The sequence below is a fragment of the Sinohyriopsis cumingii genome, chromosome 19 (genome assembly GCF_028554795.1).
Source record: "Sinohyriopsis cumingii isolate HCF-2022 chromosome 19, ASM2855479v2, whole genome shotgun sequence".
In the NCBI taxonomy this organism is placed as follows: domain Eukaryota; kingdom Metazoa; phylum Mollusca; class Bivalvia; order Unionida; family Unionidae; genus Sinohyriopsis; species Sinohyriopsis cumingii.
The window spans coordinates 48569223-48586627 of record NC_142979.1 but is presented as its reverse complement, the minus strand read 5'-3'; the positions used below and the strand labels follow the sequence as shown (position 1 = coordinate 48586627).

Here is a 17405-nt window from a genome sequence, read left to right as displayed (position 1 = left end):
GCCATCCGTGGACGTGTCGAAGGCGTAGGACAGGAGCAGGGAGAAGAAGATCCCAAAAAGTGTTGGTGCCAGCACGCAGCCCTGCTTCACACCACTGTTAATTGGGAAGGAAGTTGAGGATGATCCATCATACAGGACTGTTCCCTTCATATCTGCATGGAAAGAGATTATCATGTTGAGGAGTTTTGGGGGGCAACCGATCTTACTCAGAAGTTCAAAAAGGCCCTTCCTGCTGACCAAGTCAAAGGCCTTGGTGAGGTCGATGAACATCATGTAGAGTGGTTGACCTTGCTCTCTGCTCTTCTCTTGGAGTTGTCGTAGGGAGAAGATCGTGTCTGTCGTCGACCTGCCTGCTCTGAAGCCGCACTGTGATTCCGGGTACACACGGTCTGCCAGCAACTGCAGCCTGTTGAGTATGATGCGGGCGTACACTTTACCAACAATACTCAAGAGCGAGATCCCTCTGTAATTATTACAGTCACTGCGGTCGCCCTTGTTTTTGTAAAGGGTCACAATTGTGACATCACGCATGTCTTGGGGGACTACTCCTTCCTCCCAGCAGCGGCAAAGTAGCTTGTGCAGTGGTTTAATCAATGCTGGTTTTCCACGTTTGATAGCTTCGGGCGGGATGCTGTCACTACCTGGTGCTTTGTCGTTTGGAAGGCAGTCGATTGCTTTGCTGAGCTCCTCTAAGGTTGGCACTTTGTCGAGCTCTTCCATGGTGGGCAGATTCTTTATGCTGCTGAGGGCTGCATCAGTGACTGACGTTTCTCTGGAGTATAGTTCTGAGTAGTGCTCCACCCATCTGGCCATCTGTTGCCCACGGTCTGTGATCTTCTCTCCCGTCAGGGATTTCAGGGGAGCGACCCCTTTCACTGTAGGGCCTAGAGCCTTCTTGATGCCACTGTACATGCCTTGGATGTGTCCGGACTCGGCATTGCGCTGGATCCCTTCACACAGTTGTTGCCAGTACTCGTTTTCACACTGTCTAGCAATGCGTTGGGTGTTACTTCGGGCACTTCTGAGAGCAGCAAGCGTCCGTTCATTAGGGCATTTTTTGTAAGCTATGAAGGCTTTTCGTTTCTCCTCGATTTGTGGTTCCATCCTTGATAGGTGTGCATTGAACCAGTCCTGGCTGGGTCGTTCCTTCTTGCCAAACGTTGACATAGCTGTACTGTAGATGGCACCCTTCATGGCGTTCCACTTGGCTGTAGCGTCATACTCAGGCAGGTCCTGGAGAGCCTTGTTCAGGGCAGACACATACTCCTCCACCTTGGCAGGGACTGACATCTGTGCAGTGTTTATGCGAGGACATCCTTTTGGTTTTGTGCGGTGTAGCACGTGTGGCTGTAGTCGCACTCTGCTGCTCACAAGGGCATGGTCGGAGTCACAGTCTGCACTGTGGTAGGTTCTGGTGGAGAGGACGCTGTTAAGGGCAGAGCGCCTGGTGATGACCAAGTCGAGTTGGTGCCAGTGATGAGATCTGGGGTGTTTCCATGACACTTTGTGTTGTGGCTTACACTTGAAGAAGGTGTTTGTGATGCACAGGCCATGGTAGGTGCATAGCTCCAGCAGTCTCTGGCCGTTTTCGTTGGTCTTTCCAGTGCCACGATATCCGAGGCAGGTAGGCCAGGACTCATGGTCCGCACCTACTCTGGCATTAAAGTCGCCGAGGAGGAATAGTGGTTCATTTTTGGGGCATCCTTTGATCTGTTCGTCCAGCTGCCCATAGAACTGATCCTTCACGTCTTCTGATGACGTGAGGGTTGGGGCGTAGACACTGATGATGTTGACAGGACCTGAAGTAGTGGTGAGGCGGATGGACAAGAGACGCTCAGTGCCCCTGTTGGAGGTTCAACCGAGGCCAGGAGATTGTTTTTGATGGCAAAGCCCACTCCGTGCTGACGGGGCTCCTCAGGTTATCAACCCTTCCAGAAGAAGGTGTAGTTTTCCTCTCTGAGGGAGCCACTAGAGGCGAGCCTGGTTTCCTGGAGGGCAACTATGCTGATATTTAGTCTGGTGAGTTCTCTATCGATGATGGCCATCTTTCTGGTGTCGTCCACTTCTCTGAGGTCGTCGGAGATGCCTGTACACATGGTGCGCACATTCCAGCTTGCAAATCGAAGAGCTGGAGTCTTCTTTATTGGTTTCTTGTTTCTTTTGTCTGGTGTGGAATTACCGTCTGCTTGTCATGCTGAACAACACACTGAGCTCCAGACACCCACTGGAGCAGGCAGACGATGGCGGGTCAACACCTTATTGACCGGGGGCTGCCCGGCTTGAGGCGGGCGATAGTTGGCCAGTGGGACACGATGATCCCTCCCACCATCAAAGCTGACCCGTGGCGCCCCTTCCCTATGCCAATCGGGTGGGACTTATAACCCGTAAACTGTCAGCTTCCGTGTTGTTTCCTCACTCAGTAGCGAGACTGGATTGTCCTCTCCAGGGCGCAAGCCTGGGCGTGGAATATGGAGATCCTGGGCTGCCCAGACATCAGGATCCCCCTCTCGTCCTTGCTGGTGGGGTCCAAAGGAATGCTGAGCATGACATTTGGCACCAGTTTGGATGCAGGAGCTGCCGGAAGGAGGTCGTAGTCGACCCCCAGCCGCCTTAGGGGCTCCACTCCTGATTTTCTGTCTGGGTTTACTCCCGTAGCCTTTCCTTCTCCCGAAGATATCCACAAGGCAGTGGAGCCATAATCCAATGGATGGGACTTGGTTGGTTTTGAATCAGAGTTTTCTTCTCCTAGATGAACTGCCTGACAAGGTTAACGAGCTTCATCTGCCCGGGTTTGGGGTCAGAGTTTCCTTTCTCTTAGACTGGTTGCCTGCCAAGGCTAATGAGCCCAGTCTGCCCACCCAGTTATACCGCCGGGTACTCGGTCGCGCCACACAGCAGGCTCTGTTAAAACAGGGGGCACCGCGTGAAGGTGCTGCTGTGGACACAATAGTGTAGGAGAGGCCATATGCAAGTAACCTCCTGCCCCGCAGAGCGAGACAGTGGTCCTGCGGCGATCACTACACCTGGGAAGGAGAGGCTATGAGAGACGCTTCACTTTCCTTTGGCAAGCGGGACGTCAGGCCCAGGCCACGCACCCCCCTATATATATATATATATATATATATATATATATATATATATATATATATATATATATATATATATATATATATATATATATATTATTGATTGTTGTACTTCTGCCTTGTTTCCAATGGAACCATTATCCAGATTTGTGATATTTTTAGACTGTTGTTTGGGAGACTGTGAAGAATCTCAAAAATTGAACTGTTGTACTTGTATGAGACAAATGTTATTGAAAATAAACTAAACTGTGTATTTCTTTTGAATCTTTATTTCCAAATGATCTGCCTAAAATACCTTTCACAGCTTGATATATGAAACACATTTTAATTGTAGAAAGTACCTGTTATGTGGGTGTTCAGTGGTGGTGTGAGAGATGAGTTAGAGCGGGCAATTGCCCCTAGACTACAGGTGACTTTGAAGGCTTATTTTTCTTATTTGCAGCTGAATTTTTCATAGTGTTTCACATTCATCTTAGAGTAACTTTGATAGTTCTTGGCAGAACTTATATGGGGGGGGGGGGGAAGGAGGCAGGTCAGCAACTGACATACAGACTGTTCTCTGTAGAAAATAGGGGTGCCACAAGAGAACTTTGCCCCCAGGTACCTCAAACCTTCACACTGCCACTGTTTGACTAGTTCAGTGCAATTAAAAGATATAATATTTATACATAGCTGTTGGTTTTATGACATTAAGAACTTGTTTGTTGTCTGTGTTACTGGTATAAGCACAGTAATTTTGTAAAACATTAATGCCACTCTGATTAATTAATTGCCATGAATATGTTGAACTTCAAAAATGTTAATAATACGTTTAGAGAATTAATTAAGTGTATAATTTAGTCAGAACTGCAAAATAAAGTCTTAAACCTGATGACTATGTGATAATGACCAATATTTCACCTAAATGAGAGAACACTTTAAATAACCCAGATGTAAAAAAAAAAATATTTTTTTTTACTGGGCTTGGGGTTCTCTGAAGCAGCTGTAGGTGTCACTGACAAGCCTGCAGACTTGTCCCAAAGCTGTTTTTTACGTCATTGACAAGCTAGTATATTTGCCCAAAGCTTTTTGGGTGTCATCGACAGGCTTGTATATTTGCCCCAAAGCCATTTTGGTGTCACTGACAAGCCTGCATATTTGCCCCAGAGTTGTTTTGGTGTCATTGACAAGACTGTATATTTGCTCCAAAGCTGTTTGGGAAATATTTAAAAGCTGACGAGTTCTCCTCAGGCTTTTTAATTGTAGTCAGTTGAATGCAAGTTTTGAAGTGGTATTTGTTTTGACAAAATTAAATGCCCTTCATACATTGTTTCATTAAAAGGATTGAAATTGATAGATGATTTATTTTACGGTATACAACAGTAGATAGTCTAGTTTGTTTAAAGGGTATATAATGATAGTCTGTTATGTTTCTTTTCTATTAATAGGAATATGATTCGTGAAACAAACTTTTTTCTAAAGCTCAGATGTATTCTGCATTAGTATATAGATTTTTTTTTTTCAACAACACAACTTTCTTTGAGGGAAAAGTTTTTGTCATCTATATAAGCCCTTTTTATGGCAAATAAATTAAATATGAAATTATTCAAGTTATAGTGTTAAGAAAAACTGGAGATTTATGATCACCCAGGTGGGAGAATGGGAGTTTTATGGCTTTTCAAAGAGACTTCCTGAAAATCCAGATGTGTCATATGAATGTGGTCCAGAACCCTCATACAGGTGTGTGTGTGTGTGTGTGTGTGTGTGAAAACATGGATTTATATTTCTTTGTTTTCTGATTGCTTAATTTGAGATTAGATATGTTGTTCTCTATAGTCGGCCCATTACATTTATTATGAAATATTAATGATTATGGAGATTAAAACATTAATCAATATTCCATTTTTCAGTGGTACTATCTCCTTCCTGAGTAATATCATTTCACAGAAGATCGCCCCAAATCCAGATGGGAAAATAGCATGGAGGAGTGTCGCAGCATACACCTCTTTTGGGTAAATATTAGTTTTTAAAAAAGCAGTGTCTCTATATATTATTGTACATTATTAGCTTATCTATATAAAGTAGAATAGCTGTTGTACTATCCAATGCATCAGACAGTACTGTTTGTCAGTGTTTACATCATCATTAACACATAAAAACCTATACAGCCTAATAGATCTAAACCATTCTGTCTAGGTCCTGGGCAACAATCAATAATCATGAAACTGAATGGATAATCATGAAACTGAATGGATAACAATGGATAATCGTGAAACAGAATGGATAATCATGAAATTGAATGGATGATCATGAAAGTGAATGAATAATCATGGAACCGTATGGTAGATCATGAAACTGAATGGATAATCATGAAACTAAATGGGTGATCATGAAACTCAGTGAGTAATCATGAACCTGAATGAATTTTCATGAACCTATGTGGATAATCATGAAACTGAATGGGTAGTCATGAAATTGAATGGGTAGTTATGAAACTGAGTGAATAATCATGAAACTGAGTGGATAATAATGAAACTGAATAGATAATCATGAAACTGAATGGGTGATCATGAACCTAAATGGGTGATCATGAACCTGAATGGTTGATCATGAAACTGAATGGATGATCATGAAACTGAATGGAAAATCGTGAAACTGGATATTCTTGAAACTGAATGGTAATCATGAAACTGAATGGATATTCAGGTGTTCTTCGCTATAACACGCCTCATTAATACCAATACCACTCTTATTACTAGCTTATTACAATTGTCATGGATCCCCTTATATGGACATGGATCCCATTAAATTGTCATGGATCCCCTTATAAGGACATGGATCCCATTAAATTGTCATAGATCACAAAAATGGTCATAGGTCCTATTAAATGGTCATGTATCCCTTTAATATGGTCATTGATTCCATTAAATTGTCATGGATTCCCTTATATGGACATGAATCCCATTAAACTGTCATGGATCACAAAAATGGTCATAGGTCCTAATAAATGGTCATATATCCCTTTAATATGGTCATTGATTCTGTTAAATTGTCATGGATTCCCTTATATGGTCATGGATTCCTTTAAATGATCATGAGTCACATTAATATGGGCATGAATCCCATTAAATTGTCATGGATCCAATTAATATGGTCATTGATTCCATTGAATTGTCATGGATTCCATTATATGGTCATGGATTGTGTTAATATGGTCATGGATTCCTTTAAATGATTATGGGTCCCATTAATATGGTCATGGATCCTATTAAATTGTCATGGATCCAGTTAATATGGTCATTGATTCCATTGAATTGTCATGGATTCCATTATATGGTCATGGATTGTGTTAATATGGTCATGGATTCCTTTAAATGATTATGGGTCCCATTAATATGGTCATGGATCCTATTAAATTGTCATGGATCCAGTTAATATGGTCATTGATTCCATTGAATTGTCATGGATTCCATTATATGGTCATGGATTCCCTTAATATGGTCATGGGTCCCTTTAAATGATTATGGGTCCCATTAATATGGTCATGGATCCTATTAAATTGTCATGGATCCAGTTAATATGGTCATTGATTCAACTGAATTGTCATGGATTCCATTATATGGTCATGGATTCCCTTAATATGGTCATGGGTCCCTTTAAATGATTATGGGTCCCATTAATATGGTCATGGATCCTATTAAATTGTCATGGATCAAATTAATATGGTCATTGATTCCATTGAATTGTCATGGATTCCATTATACGGTCATGGAACCCTTTAAATGATTATGGGTCCCATTAATGTGGTCATTGATCCCATTAATGTGGTCAAATTTTGTTATATCATTGCTGCATAACTTAGTTCAATTTATTTTTATTTATTGGGTAATGACAACCAATTACAGTGCATTTAAAATCATTGAATACCCTTTCTTTATGTTTAGAAACACTTTGGGACATAGCCTTGTTCAACATTCCTGAGTATAAACAGTTTGTGCTGGACAAAACAGTACAATAGGCAGTGGAACACCCACCTCCCACCCTACCCCCAAAACAAAATACAGCAAGCTCCAGAAATGGCATTCCCTGGGTGGTTGTCCATGTCATCTGTCTCTTAGGATGGCCCTGAGTATAAGGCTCTCTCACCCATAATGTGGGTCACTTTTATTGCTTCTTTGAATATTGTTATAAAGAAGGAGCAGTATTTATCTTGGAGTGTACTAATAACCATGGGAAAAATAGCTCACATTAACCTGCTTTTAGTGTTCCATTGATTACATTAAGATGCTGCAGTTACCTCTGTTTCTCTGACACTGTTTTATATACAGTTTTGAAACTTCATGAGTATATTTATAACTGAGGTTATTACTCATTACCTGTCACATGTAGGATACAGTGACCTACTTTTCACATATTATTAATTGGTAATCTAGCTCAGTTTCTCTGGTACTGTTTTATGTATATGGACAGTAATGAAACTATGGGTATATTCATCATAGATGATGCTACTCACCATGGACAAAGCATGTCACAGTGACCTACTTTTCTTGTTCTTATGATTTTGTTAAGTGTTTTATTTATGCCTGTTGGAGCATAGAAGACAAAGCATTCCTTGGAATTCTTCTGATGTAGTTTTGATTGATATCAGAGCAACTATTCAGATCTGATCCCAACACCAGTTTGTTTAATACACCAGAACTTCTAATTTCTACTTCAAAAGTCAATGGAGACATGTATTTTTGTCAGATTGGACTAACATCCTATCTTACAGGTATACATCAGACTGTTTTCTACATTTCAGATTTTTTATAACGGGGCCACTTTTTCATAACTTCTACCTTCTCCTTGACAAGCTGTTCCCCAAAAAGGACAAGATGGCTCCACTGAAGAACTCGGATATTGCCAAGATGATCATTTTTGACCGGTTGATTCTTGCACCACCATATCTTCTGGTATTCCTCTATGCTATTGCAATCCTGGAGGTATGTGTAGATAGGTTAGCAAAGTATTTGAAGTACAATGAAACCTTTTTTTAAATAGACTCAATAGCTTACACATAGCTATTGTTTAGCTTTCTTTTTCTTGCCAAAAAATCACACCATCCATTTGATATGCATACATACTCCCTTAGAGCGAAGAATTGTCAGTATGACACAATTCCTTATGCAACTCACCTTGTTCTTGGTATGTTATGAGTGAAAGAAGCAGAGATTGTTCATCTTTTTCAAGGATGTTGATGTGATCAGACATGTGTCAAAATCACCAGAGAAAATTTGCTTTTAGCAGTGTTTTTTTAAACTGCAATTGCAGCCTGGCCTTTACAATAATTCATCTCTAATGGTGTTACATTATCTGTTCATTTTTTCCCCAAATCTTTACTTGTTAACCTTTACCCTCTAGTTTCAGTTCCTTCAGGGACTTGGGATTACTTCGTGTACACCCACAGGGGTTAGATATACTTAGTATCTAAATCATTTTATATCTAGGTACCGGTAAGTCACTGTATGCAAGGAATAATGACAGCTTGCTAACTAACACTGTGTGTTCTTCAGTCTAGATTGACACTTCTAGAACCACATTGCATACTGTATCTATACTAGATATTTGATTCAATGCATTGAATTTTTTCACATTTGCTATTCTATGTATGCATGCATACATCCTTTATTCAATAAAAGCTGTATAAAACACTAAGAACTCTCTTTCTTACATGGAAACAAAGATTGGTAAATTTATACTACTGTTTACTACATCTATAGAGAACACAGAGATGTACTCCATAGGTGGTACATACAAACAAGATGAATTATATGTGACCTGGGCTGTAGAGAGCGATCATGGGCCCTTGGGTAAGAAACACCCGGGCCTCTCCTAGTTCTTGTTCCAAAAGAAAATTCTTTTATAAAATTAAAAAGTGTTGTTCGACCGAGGCCCACTTATGGACCCAAGCCCTGGGGATATATCCCTGGTACCCCCCCCCCATTGTTAGCCCTGTATGTAACATTATAAATTGTTTAATTTATTTACTATATTAAGGAATAATGTCAACACAGCCTGTGGGAAAGTGTGGCCACAAGAATCTTCTTGTGACTGTCATTCAGACTGTATTAAATGTTCCAGATGTACAAGTTGACTATCCTGTATCCTGTGATCTTCACACTAAGGCCTCATAGTACAGGGATGGGATTCTGACTGAATTGTCCCCAATCCATTCTCAAGCACTTCATTTTTAACATTGGGAGTCTAACTAGCAGGCTCAGAATAGGCTAGGGGATCGGATCTGTATCTCCCCTTTCCTGTTATCCAAATGAATCCATATGGGATATGGGGCCATTCACCTCAGGGGCCTTGGTCATGTTTGCATCCTGGGGCTTTTGGATCTTGCCCTCATAACAGAGGCAATATTATGGTTCATGTCCTGCCATTTCCTCATCACTGGGTGGAAACCATTAAGAAGACTAGAGGCTTTGCTTCTTCCAGGACTGACAGATGTTTTCATCTTTCTCCAGCTCATGCCACTCCTTTAGCCCCTACTCACCAAGTTGCAGCATGGGAGTTAGCACAGAGTGTTCCTATACCCTCTTCACCTCCTAGGGACTTGGTGATGCCCACACTCTCTCCAGTTGTGTTCTGAATGATGCTACCTCCATTCTGGTAGATTCAGATGAGTTTAACATGGAGGAAGTACAAGTGATGGCTGTTGTTATGCCCACTCCTTTGTGTTTGTTAGATGTGGATGTTATGGTCTTTTGACAAGGCAATAAATAAAACCTATTGCCTCTTATGCCATGACATGTGCACCAATTCTGCCACACAGTCCATAAAGATCCTTTCCAGTCTAGTAAAGATCTCAAGGGCTCAACCTCAACCAGACCTCCTCCTTCTTCATTCTTTTACAATTGAGAAAATTGCTGAGAGGTTTTTGATGGGCCTAAATATTTCTTGACAACATCAAGGGTGGGCCTTTCCCTCCTGAACGTTGCGACCCTTTGTCTCTTTTGCCAAAGTGGTCCATGAAACCTCTCCAACTTAAAAGATATTGAAGCTATGAAACAGAAAGTCCAATTTCGTCATCATAGCTTCACATGCCCACCTCATCTCAACTGCCTCTTTTCGTCTGCTGAGAGAAGCCTCCTTGAACCCAGCCACTCTTCAACACATGTTGGAAGTGGTGGCCAAGACATCTCAGCATGCATTTTCTGTTTCTATGGCTTTGTTAGCAGAACCTCACATCTGCTGTGACATTGCTTTGGACTCCTCAAAGGTACTAATTGATCATAGTAAAAACCTCTCCTTAGGGCTTCTCTGCTTGAAGCTGAGAGTCTGTTCGGAGGCCTCATTCATAGTGTGGCATCTCAAGATTTGTTGGATCATCAACATAGATCCTTCACATCCACTACTGGTCCATCACATTGGCTAGCAAGTGTCAATGTGAATGACCCATAAGGGCTTTCTGTCAAGATCTTCAAACAGACGCAGCCCCAGCCAGTATTGCAACCTCAAAATGGAGCTCCTCATTCTTGTCCCTCTGGCTCCCAGAAACAGAAACACAAAGAACCTGGAAAGGAAGGGGACATCTCTAGGGACCTGAACCTCTCTTGTCACAAATCCCTCACCCAGACATTCCTGTCAGAGTTCACCTTGATCCCTTATAGTGAATAAGGGGTACTGACTCCAGTTTTGGGAACTGCCTCATCTATCAGGACCACCATCTTTCTCCACCAATCCAGCCTAATGATTGAACAAAAATGGCAATTGAGAGGGTCCTGAATGATCTGTTGTTGTTGTTGTTATATGGTTTAATGCCATTTGTTGGCACAAGATAGGCTTTTCATGGCGGCCGGTATAAATGATGGAGGAAAAACCAGGGAATATCCCAGAAAGAACCACTGACCCACAATAAGCTACTGGCAGGCTTTCTCACATACCCACATTGTCTGAGCCCTAGACTCAAACCCATGCAGACAGGTATAAGAAGACAGTGATCCATAATGCTGAGCACTTTAGATCACTCAGCCACTCTGGGCCCTCCTGAATGACCTGGCATCTGCCTTCTATTTATGTATCTTCTGGTCACCAAGAAAAGTGGAAAGTTTCACATTATAATTGACCTCTCCCTCTCCCCTTTAAACTTATTTCTTCTAGAAAAACCTTTCAAGATGGAGACCACCTCCTCAATGAAGAATGCACTTTGACCATCCAATTGGGCAATCTCCATCAACCTTCAGGAAGCCTATGTACACATCCCCATATTTCTCATCACTTAGACCAGCCAGGAAGTTTTTCAATTCTGGGACCTGCCATTTACAATTTCTTCCACACCTGTAGTTTTCCCCCAGGTTATCCAAATAGTAGCATTATACCTCCATTTACAGGGAATACAAATTATCCAGTATTTCAATGATTGGCTAATCCACAATGTTTAAATCCAGTCCTTTCATTAGGATTTGTATGACAGACACAACATCTGTGGTAACTCGATTTGGCCTTTTGCCCAACCTTGAGAAGTCAGAACTCACTCCATCACAAGACTTCATTTACATGAGGATGAATTTTCTCACAAACCAGAAATTATAGTTCCACTGGATTGGAAAGTTTGAACACCGGCTATGCTAGGGATGCTATGAGTAAAATCTTCTTTGTCTGGGAACCTTGAACACTGCTGCCAATGTGGTTCTATTAGGACATCTTCATATGAACTTTTACAGTTTCTCCTTCTCACAAGATGGAAACCTCACAAAGTTTCTCTATCAACACTGATAATTCAGGGACCAGCATTTCATCACTATTTTCAGTGGTGGATGAATCCTCAGAGATTCATGATTGGAGTCCCCATGCACATACCTGAACCCCCCACTCCTGTCTGTTCACAGACATGTCAGATTCTGGTTAGGCCACTCATTTAGAAACAGAAGGCATAATTCTACAGGGTCTTTGGGACCATCCGAATGATCACACCACTTAAACAACCTAGAAAGGTCTCCTCTGGCAACACATCCATTGTAGCTTATCTCCAACATCAAGGAGAAACACATGCCCCATTATCTTTGTGTGGAAGTCTGGAACCTTCTGCACTGCACTCAAAGTTGAGCATATTCCGGCCAAGAAGAATGTTTTGGCAGACAGTCTTTCCAGAACTGGCAGAGCCATCCTCACAAAATGGACTGTTCACCACTCTGTTTCAGAGTTCATTTTTTTGCTGTGGGAAAAGTCCCTAGTGGATCTATTTGCAACCAGGCTCAACAACAGACTTACATTTGACATTTCTGCTATCCCAGATCAAGGAGTATGGGCTCTGGATGCTTTCATTCTCCATTGGGATCGGCTGTTCACTTGCACCTTCCCACCCTTCCAACTGACTCCTCAAGTTTTCTAAAAGTCAGAACTTCACTGTGGTCTCAGCACTTGTGGTTCAACAATCTTCTTGACTTGTTGATTGCTTGACCCATTAGTTATAGTTCTTGACCCTCACAGAAGTGATATTCTGTCACAACACCAAGGATCCTTCTTCCACAACAGACCACAAATTCTCCACCTTCGTGCTTGACTTATCTCAAGCGTTCTTTCTGCAGAACAGATGTTTGGGCTGAGTTGTCAACTGCATCATTCAGGCAGGAGACATTCAACATTCCAAGGTCTATGATGCCAGGTGGAGAATCTTCTGTGATTGTTGCAGCAGGAAATGTGCTGATCCTAGCTGTCCCTATATAACTTCTGTTAATGATTTCCTTTGTTTCTCTTTGAAAATAAAAAATACTCTGTATCCACTATAAGGACTGTAGAGCTGCCATTTCAAAGACAATTCAGTTCTCTCAAAGCACAGTAATTTGTTTGGATTCACACCTTGCCAATCTTATTAAGTATTTTGAGCTGCAGTGATCTGTCTCATGCTCTCTTATGCCTGGATTGAATATTTCTTGTATTTTATGGTCATTAACTAAAAATCTCTATGAACCATTGAGTGAGGAGGCTTTTCAGGACCTCACTCTCAAGACTGTGTTTCTACCTCAGCCCAACGAGGAAGTGAGGTTCATGCCATATCTTTTGACACTGGCTGTCTCCAGTTTAATTGGAATTATGATTTGGTTTCCCTCCTTTGTCAGCTGTGATTTTTAGCCAAATATCAATGCATTTCAATAGCTGTTTGACCAATGGAAATCCTTAGTCTCAGTCATATTTGTGCTGTGGATGATACAGATTTTTTGTTCCATGAGAGCACTCCATTTCTATCTTAAGGACCCGAAAGATGGTGAACTATGCTTGAGTAGGACGAAGCCAGAGGAAACTCTGGTGGAGGTCCATTGCGATTCTGACATGCAAATCGATCGTCAGACTTGAGTGTAGGGGCGAAAGACTAATCAGACTAAGATAGAGTAGGAAGCATCTCATGGGCTCCATAGACATTTCAGCTGCCACTATTTCACAACTGATTGTCATGATGATCAAAAGAGTGAACCAGTCTCTTACTGATCGAGACCTTAAAGCCCATGAGGTTTGAGCCATTACTTCCTCCTGAGCCTACCTTAATCAATCCTCCTTTTAGGACATCATGATGGCAGGATTTTGGCATTCCCATACTACCTTTCTTCCTGTTACTTCCGCTTGTTATAACAACAAAGCACAGGCATTTTTTTCTCTTGGTCCCATCATTAAAGCACAACATGTGGCCCCAAAATTACCAACATTCCATATCATGGACCTCTGGTGAGTACTTACCATTTTCCCCGATTTTTTTTCTTTAGTTTAATGGAGCATCAGCCAACCCTCCTCACAGACAAATTTAGCTAAACAATAGCTATCGGTAAACTATTGCTGCTATTAAAATGTAATTAATTATAATTATCCATAGGTAATGTCAAATACCCTCCTCCCACCCCACTCTGATGTCCTGATGTATAAGTCATCTGTAAAAATGATGAACTACCTGTGCTTGTTTCGTACATAACATACCAAGGACAAGGTGAGTTGCACACGGAATTGCATCATACTGACAATTCTTCACTCTAAGAGAGGATGAATGCACATCAAATGGACGATGTGGGGTTTTTAGGCATGAAAAAGAAAGATAAATGATAGCTATGGGTAAGTATTGCATAATTAAAATTAGTTTTACTCCCCCCCCAAAAAAAAGCCCCTACATATTTATCCAGACATTGTTTATGAGGGCATCAAGGGTCGTTGATGCAGTTTATTCCATGTCAAGCTTTGGTATATGTAGCTAGTCAAAAAATTATATATTGCTCTCTATGATTGGACACAGCTGAATAGAAACCTGATCCATTAAGATTGTTTATTCAATTTACATTGGAAGATAGTTGGGAATAATGTTTAACATGACCTTCATGGACAATTACATGTTGAATATTAGGAATACGATCTCCATTAAACCTTTCACACACAAGTTTTTTTATATTTGAATTGTGTAATGCATCATAATGATTGCCTAACATGTATAACAGACACTTTCATTGGTCAGTTGATTTAGCTTGCTTAATAACAAACTCTTTCTTTTGGTTTATCTTGCTTGGCAGTAACCCATTTATTGATCAGTTGATTTAGCTTTCTTGGCAGTAACCTATTTATTGATCAGTTGATATAGCTTGCTTGGCAGTAACCCATTTATTGGTCATTTGATTTAGTTTTCTTGGCAGTAACCTATTTGTTGATCAGTTGATATAGCTTGCTTGACAGTAACCTATTATTGGTCAGTTGATTTAGCTTTCTTGGCAGTAACCTATTTATTAATCAGTTGATGTAGCTTGCTTGGCAGTAACCCATTTATTGGTCAGTTGATTTAGCTTGCTTGACAGTAACCTATTATTGATCATTTGGTTTAGTTTGCTTGGCAGTAACCTATTTATTGGTCATTTGATATAGCTTGCTTCTCAGCAACCCATTTATTAGTCAATTGATTTAGCTTTCTAGCCAGTAACCTATTCATTGATCGGATGATTTAGCTTGCTTGGCAGTAACCCATTTATTGGTCAGTTGATTAGCTTGCTTGGCTGCAACCTTTTCATTTATAAGAAGGTACTTGTTCAAAACAGTTTCAACAATGTAGTTACATGTGCCAAGAATTATTGTGAATTGAAGTGGATCACTGACCCTTATTCAGCTATATTATTCTCAGTAAGCTAGATATGTGGTATCTGTAGATGTACCTTTAAATTTTACCCTTTTGTCTGATGCCTGGTTATGGGGAAAATTCTTGAAAATTGTCAGAAATGGAGTAATTTGATAATTTAGTTCATTATCACTTCTCTTTCCAGACTTAGATACTACTACTACTAATAATAATAAAGGTTTTTTTTTTCAGAGGGTGACTCAGTTTGTTACAAATGAGAAACTAATCTACCTTGAGGCCGTCTATTATGTTTGCTTAAGATGCACACTAATAATAATAACACACACACAAACACACACACACACACATCTTTATAAACAATTATTCGTATAAATGCTACATTGCAGCAGAAATGAAAATGTACACCATTTTCTTATGATTTCATCAATCAGATACACCTATTGTGGAAGGAAGAGATTCCTGTAGCCGATTTAATATCATGTGGAATGTTATTCCAAACAAGTGCACCTGAAAATTGAAAGCTAATTTGTAATAGCTCCTAATTTTGCCCTTTTAATAATCACAGATTTTGGGTACCAGTAGATTCACTTTCCTGGAAAATGGTGTGTAAACACCTTGAACATTATTTTGGCCTTTCTCAAAAATATTCTTTCATGTATTGGTAATACTTTGAATGCAAGCATTGCAGTTTGACATTTTCTGTTTGATGATTAAGAATTATTTTACATTCCCTTTCCTGGAGTCTGGAAATTTTTCTCATATTTGTAGCAGTTATGTTGTCCTCAAATTATATTACGGTAGTCAAAGTGTGGTTGAATGTAACTTTTTTGTAAAAGGTGTTTATTTTCTTTCAAGTGTAATTTATATGGTGAGACCACTGCAAGTTATTATCTATAAATATCCCAAGAATTCTATCTAAACACGTCATTTTCAGACCAGCGTTGTCATAGAAAACATGCAGCATATTGCTTTGCAATCTGTCTTTTTTCTGCCATGTAGTTATCAACAAAACTTTTGTTTTGTCCTTTTGGGACCACTAAGATGGCCTAGTGATTAGAGCATCCACCTCGGACGCAGGAGGTCGCAGGTTCAAACAACAGCTGAGTCATACCAAAGACTTATTAAGAAAATCATGCAGGCAGCTGTCTCGCTAGGTACTCAGCATTAAAAGGTTAGTGTTAGGACTGGTCAGCCTGGTGTCAGGATAATGTGACTGGGTCGGACATCATACTACATGTCTGCAACATGATGCCCAAGTGCTAGACATTACTGTAAACTGCGACACTGCAGACATCATAGCAATATGACTGAAATTTTTTAAAGCTATGTTAAATATCCAAATCACACACATTTGTCCGTATTGAGGATCATACCATTTTCCTTGCACCGTATTTGAAGTCTGTTAAGAGCAGTTTGGTTTTCTTTTCAGCTTCAGTAGGTTTGAGCATTAAAAAGATAGTGCCATCAGCATACATGTCAGTTGATGAGACTGCATCTCCTATTTTTAGGGGTAGGTCATTTATGGACAGAACAAATAACAAGAGCCCCAAGATAGAACCTCGTGGTACTCCACAATTTGTCATTTTAGTTTCAGATAAATGTCCATTTAATGTTAAACGGTTGAGACCTTATTGCTCAAATAGGATGTGAACCTCTTAAGATTATCTTCACTACATTAATAGATTTTAACTTTTCAGAAAGAATTTTGTGATCTACTAGGTTGAAAGCCTTTTGAAAATCAATCATTACAGTACCAACTAACTTTCACCCACTTGTCAATCATACAGATAAGTGCAGTTTCACAGGAATGATCATTTTGAAAGCAAATTAATTTATTGAAGTAGATTGTGATCATTGAGATAGTTCATAAAAAACAGTGTACATGCTTTTCTAGTAATTGGGAAAGGGATGGAAGAATTGATATTAATCTGTAGTTATTCATGTCCACTTTTGATCACACTTTATGTAGTGTTGTTACTTTGGCAGTTTTCCAAAATTGGTGAAATTGACTTGTTTTCACACTGTGACTACACAGAATGGTAAAACTGTACTATCAGCAATTGCAGATGCAGCTGCCTAACAAGTCTTGGACCTATCATATCAAGTTTTGTAGATTTAGAAACATCTATGTTTTTGAGGTAATTGCAAACAAACTCTGAACTTATTTCTTCGATTTCAAATTTTGTATCGTTAGGAAGTTTTGTGGAAAAAAAATTACTTTGTTCAGAATGATCAGTCTAACTTGTGTTTTGCAG

General features: G+C 40.2%; 1 protein-coding gene across 1 annotated transcript in view; it reads left to right on the top strand.

The window, feature by feature from the left end:
* LOC149775660 (peroxisomal membrane protein 2-like) overlaps positions 1 to 17405 on the top strand; it is a 31556-nt gene that overhangs the window by 10271 nt on the left and 3880 nt on the right. The window contains exons 2-3 of the mRNA XM_089943690.1: positions 4976 to 5077; positions 7867 to 8047. Coding sequence (XP_089799816.1) covers positions 4976 to 5077; positions 7867 to 8047 — 283 coding nt within the window. The remainder of the gene's footprint in view (positions 1 to 4975; positions 5078 to 7866; positions 8048 to 17405) is intronic.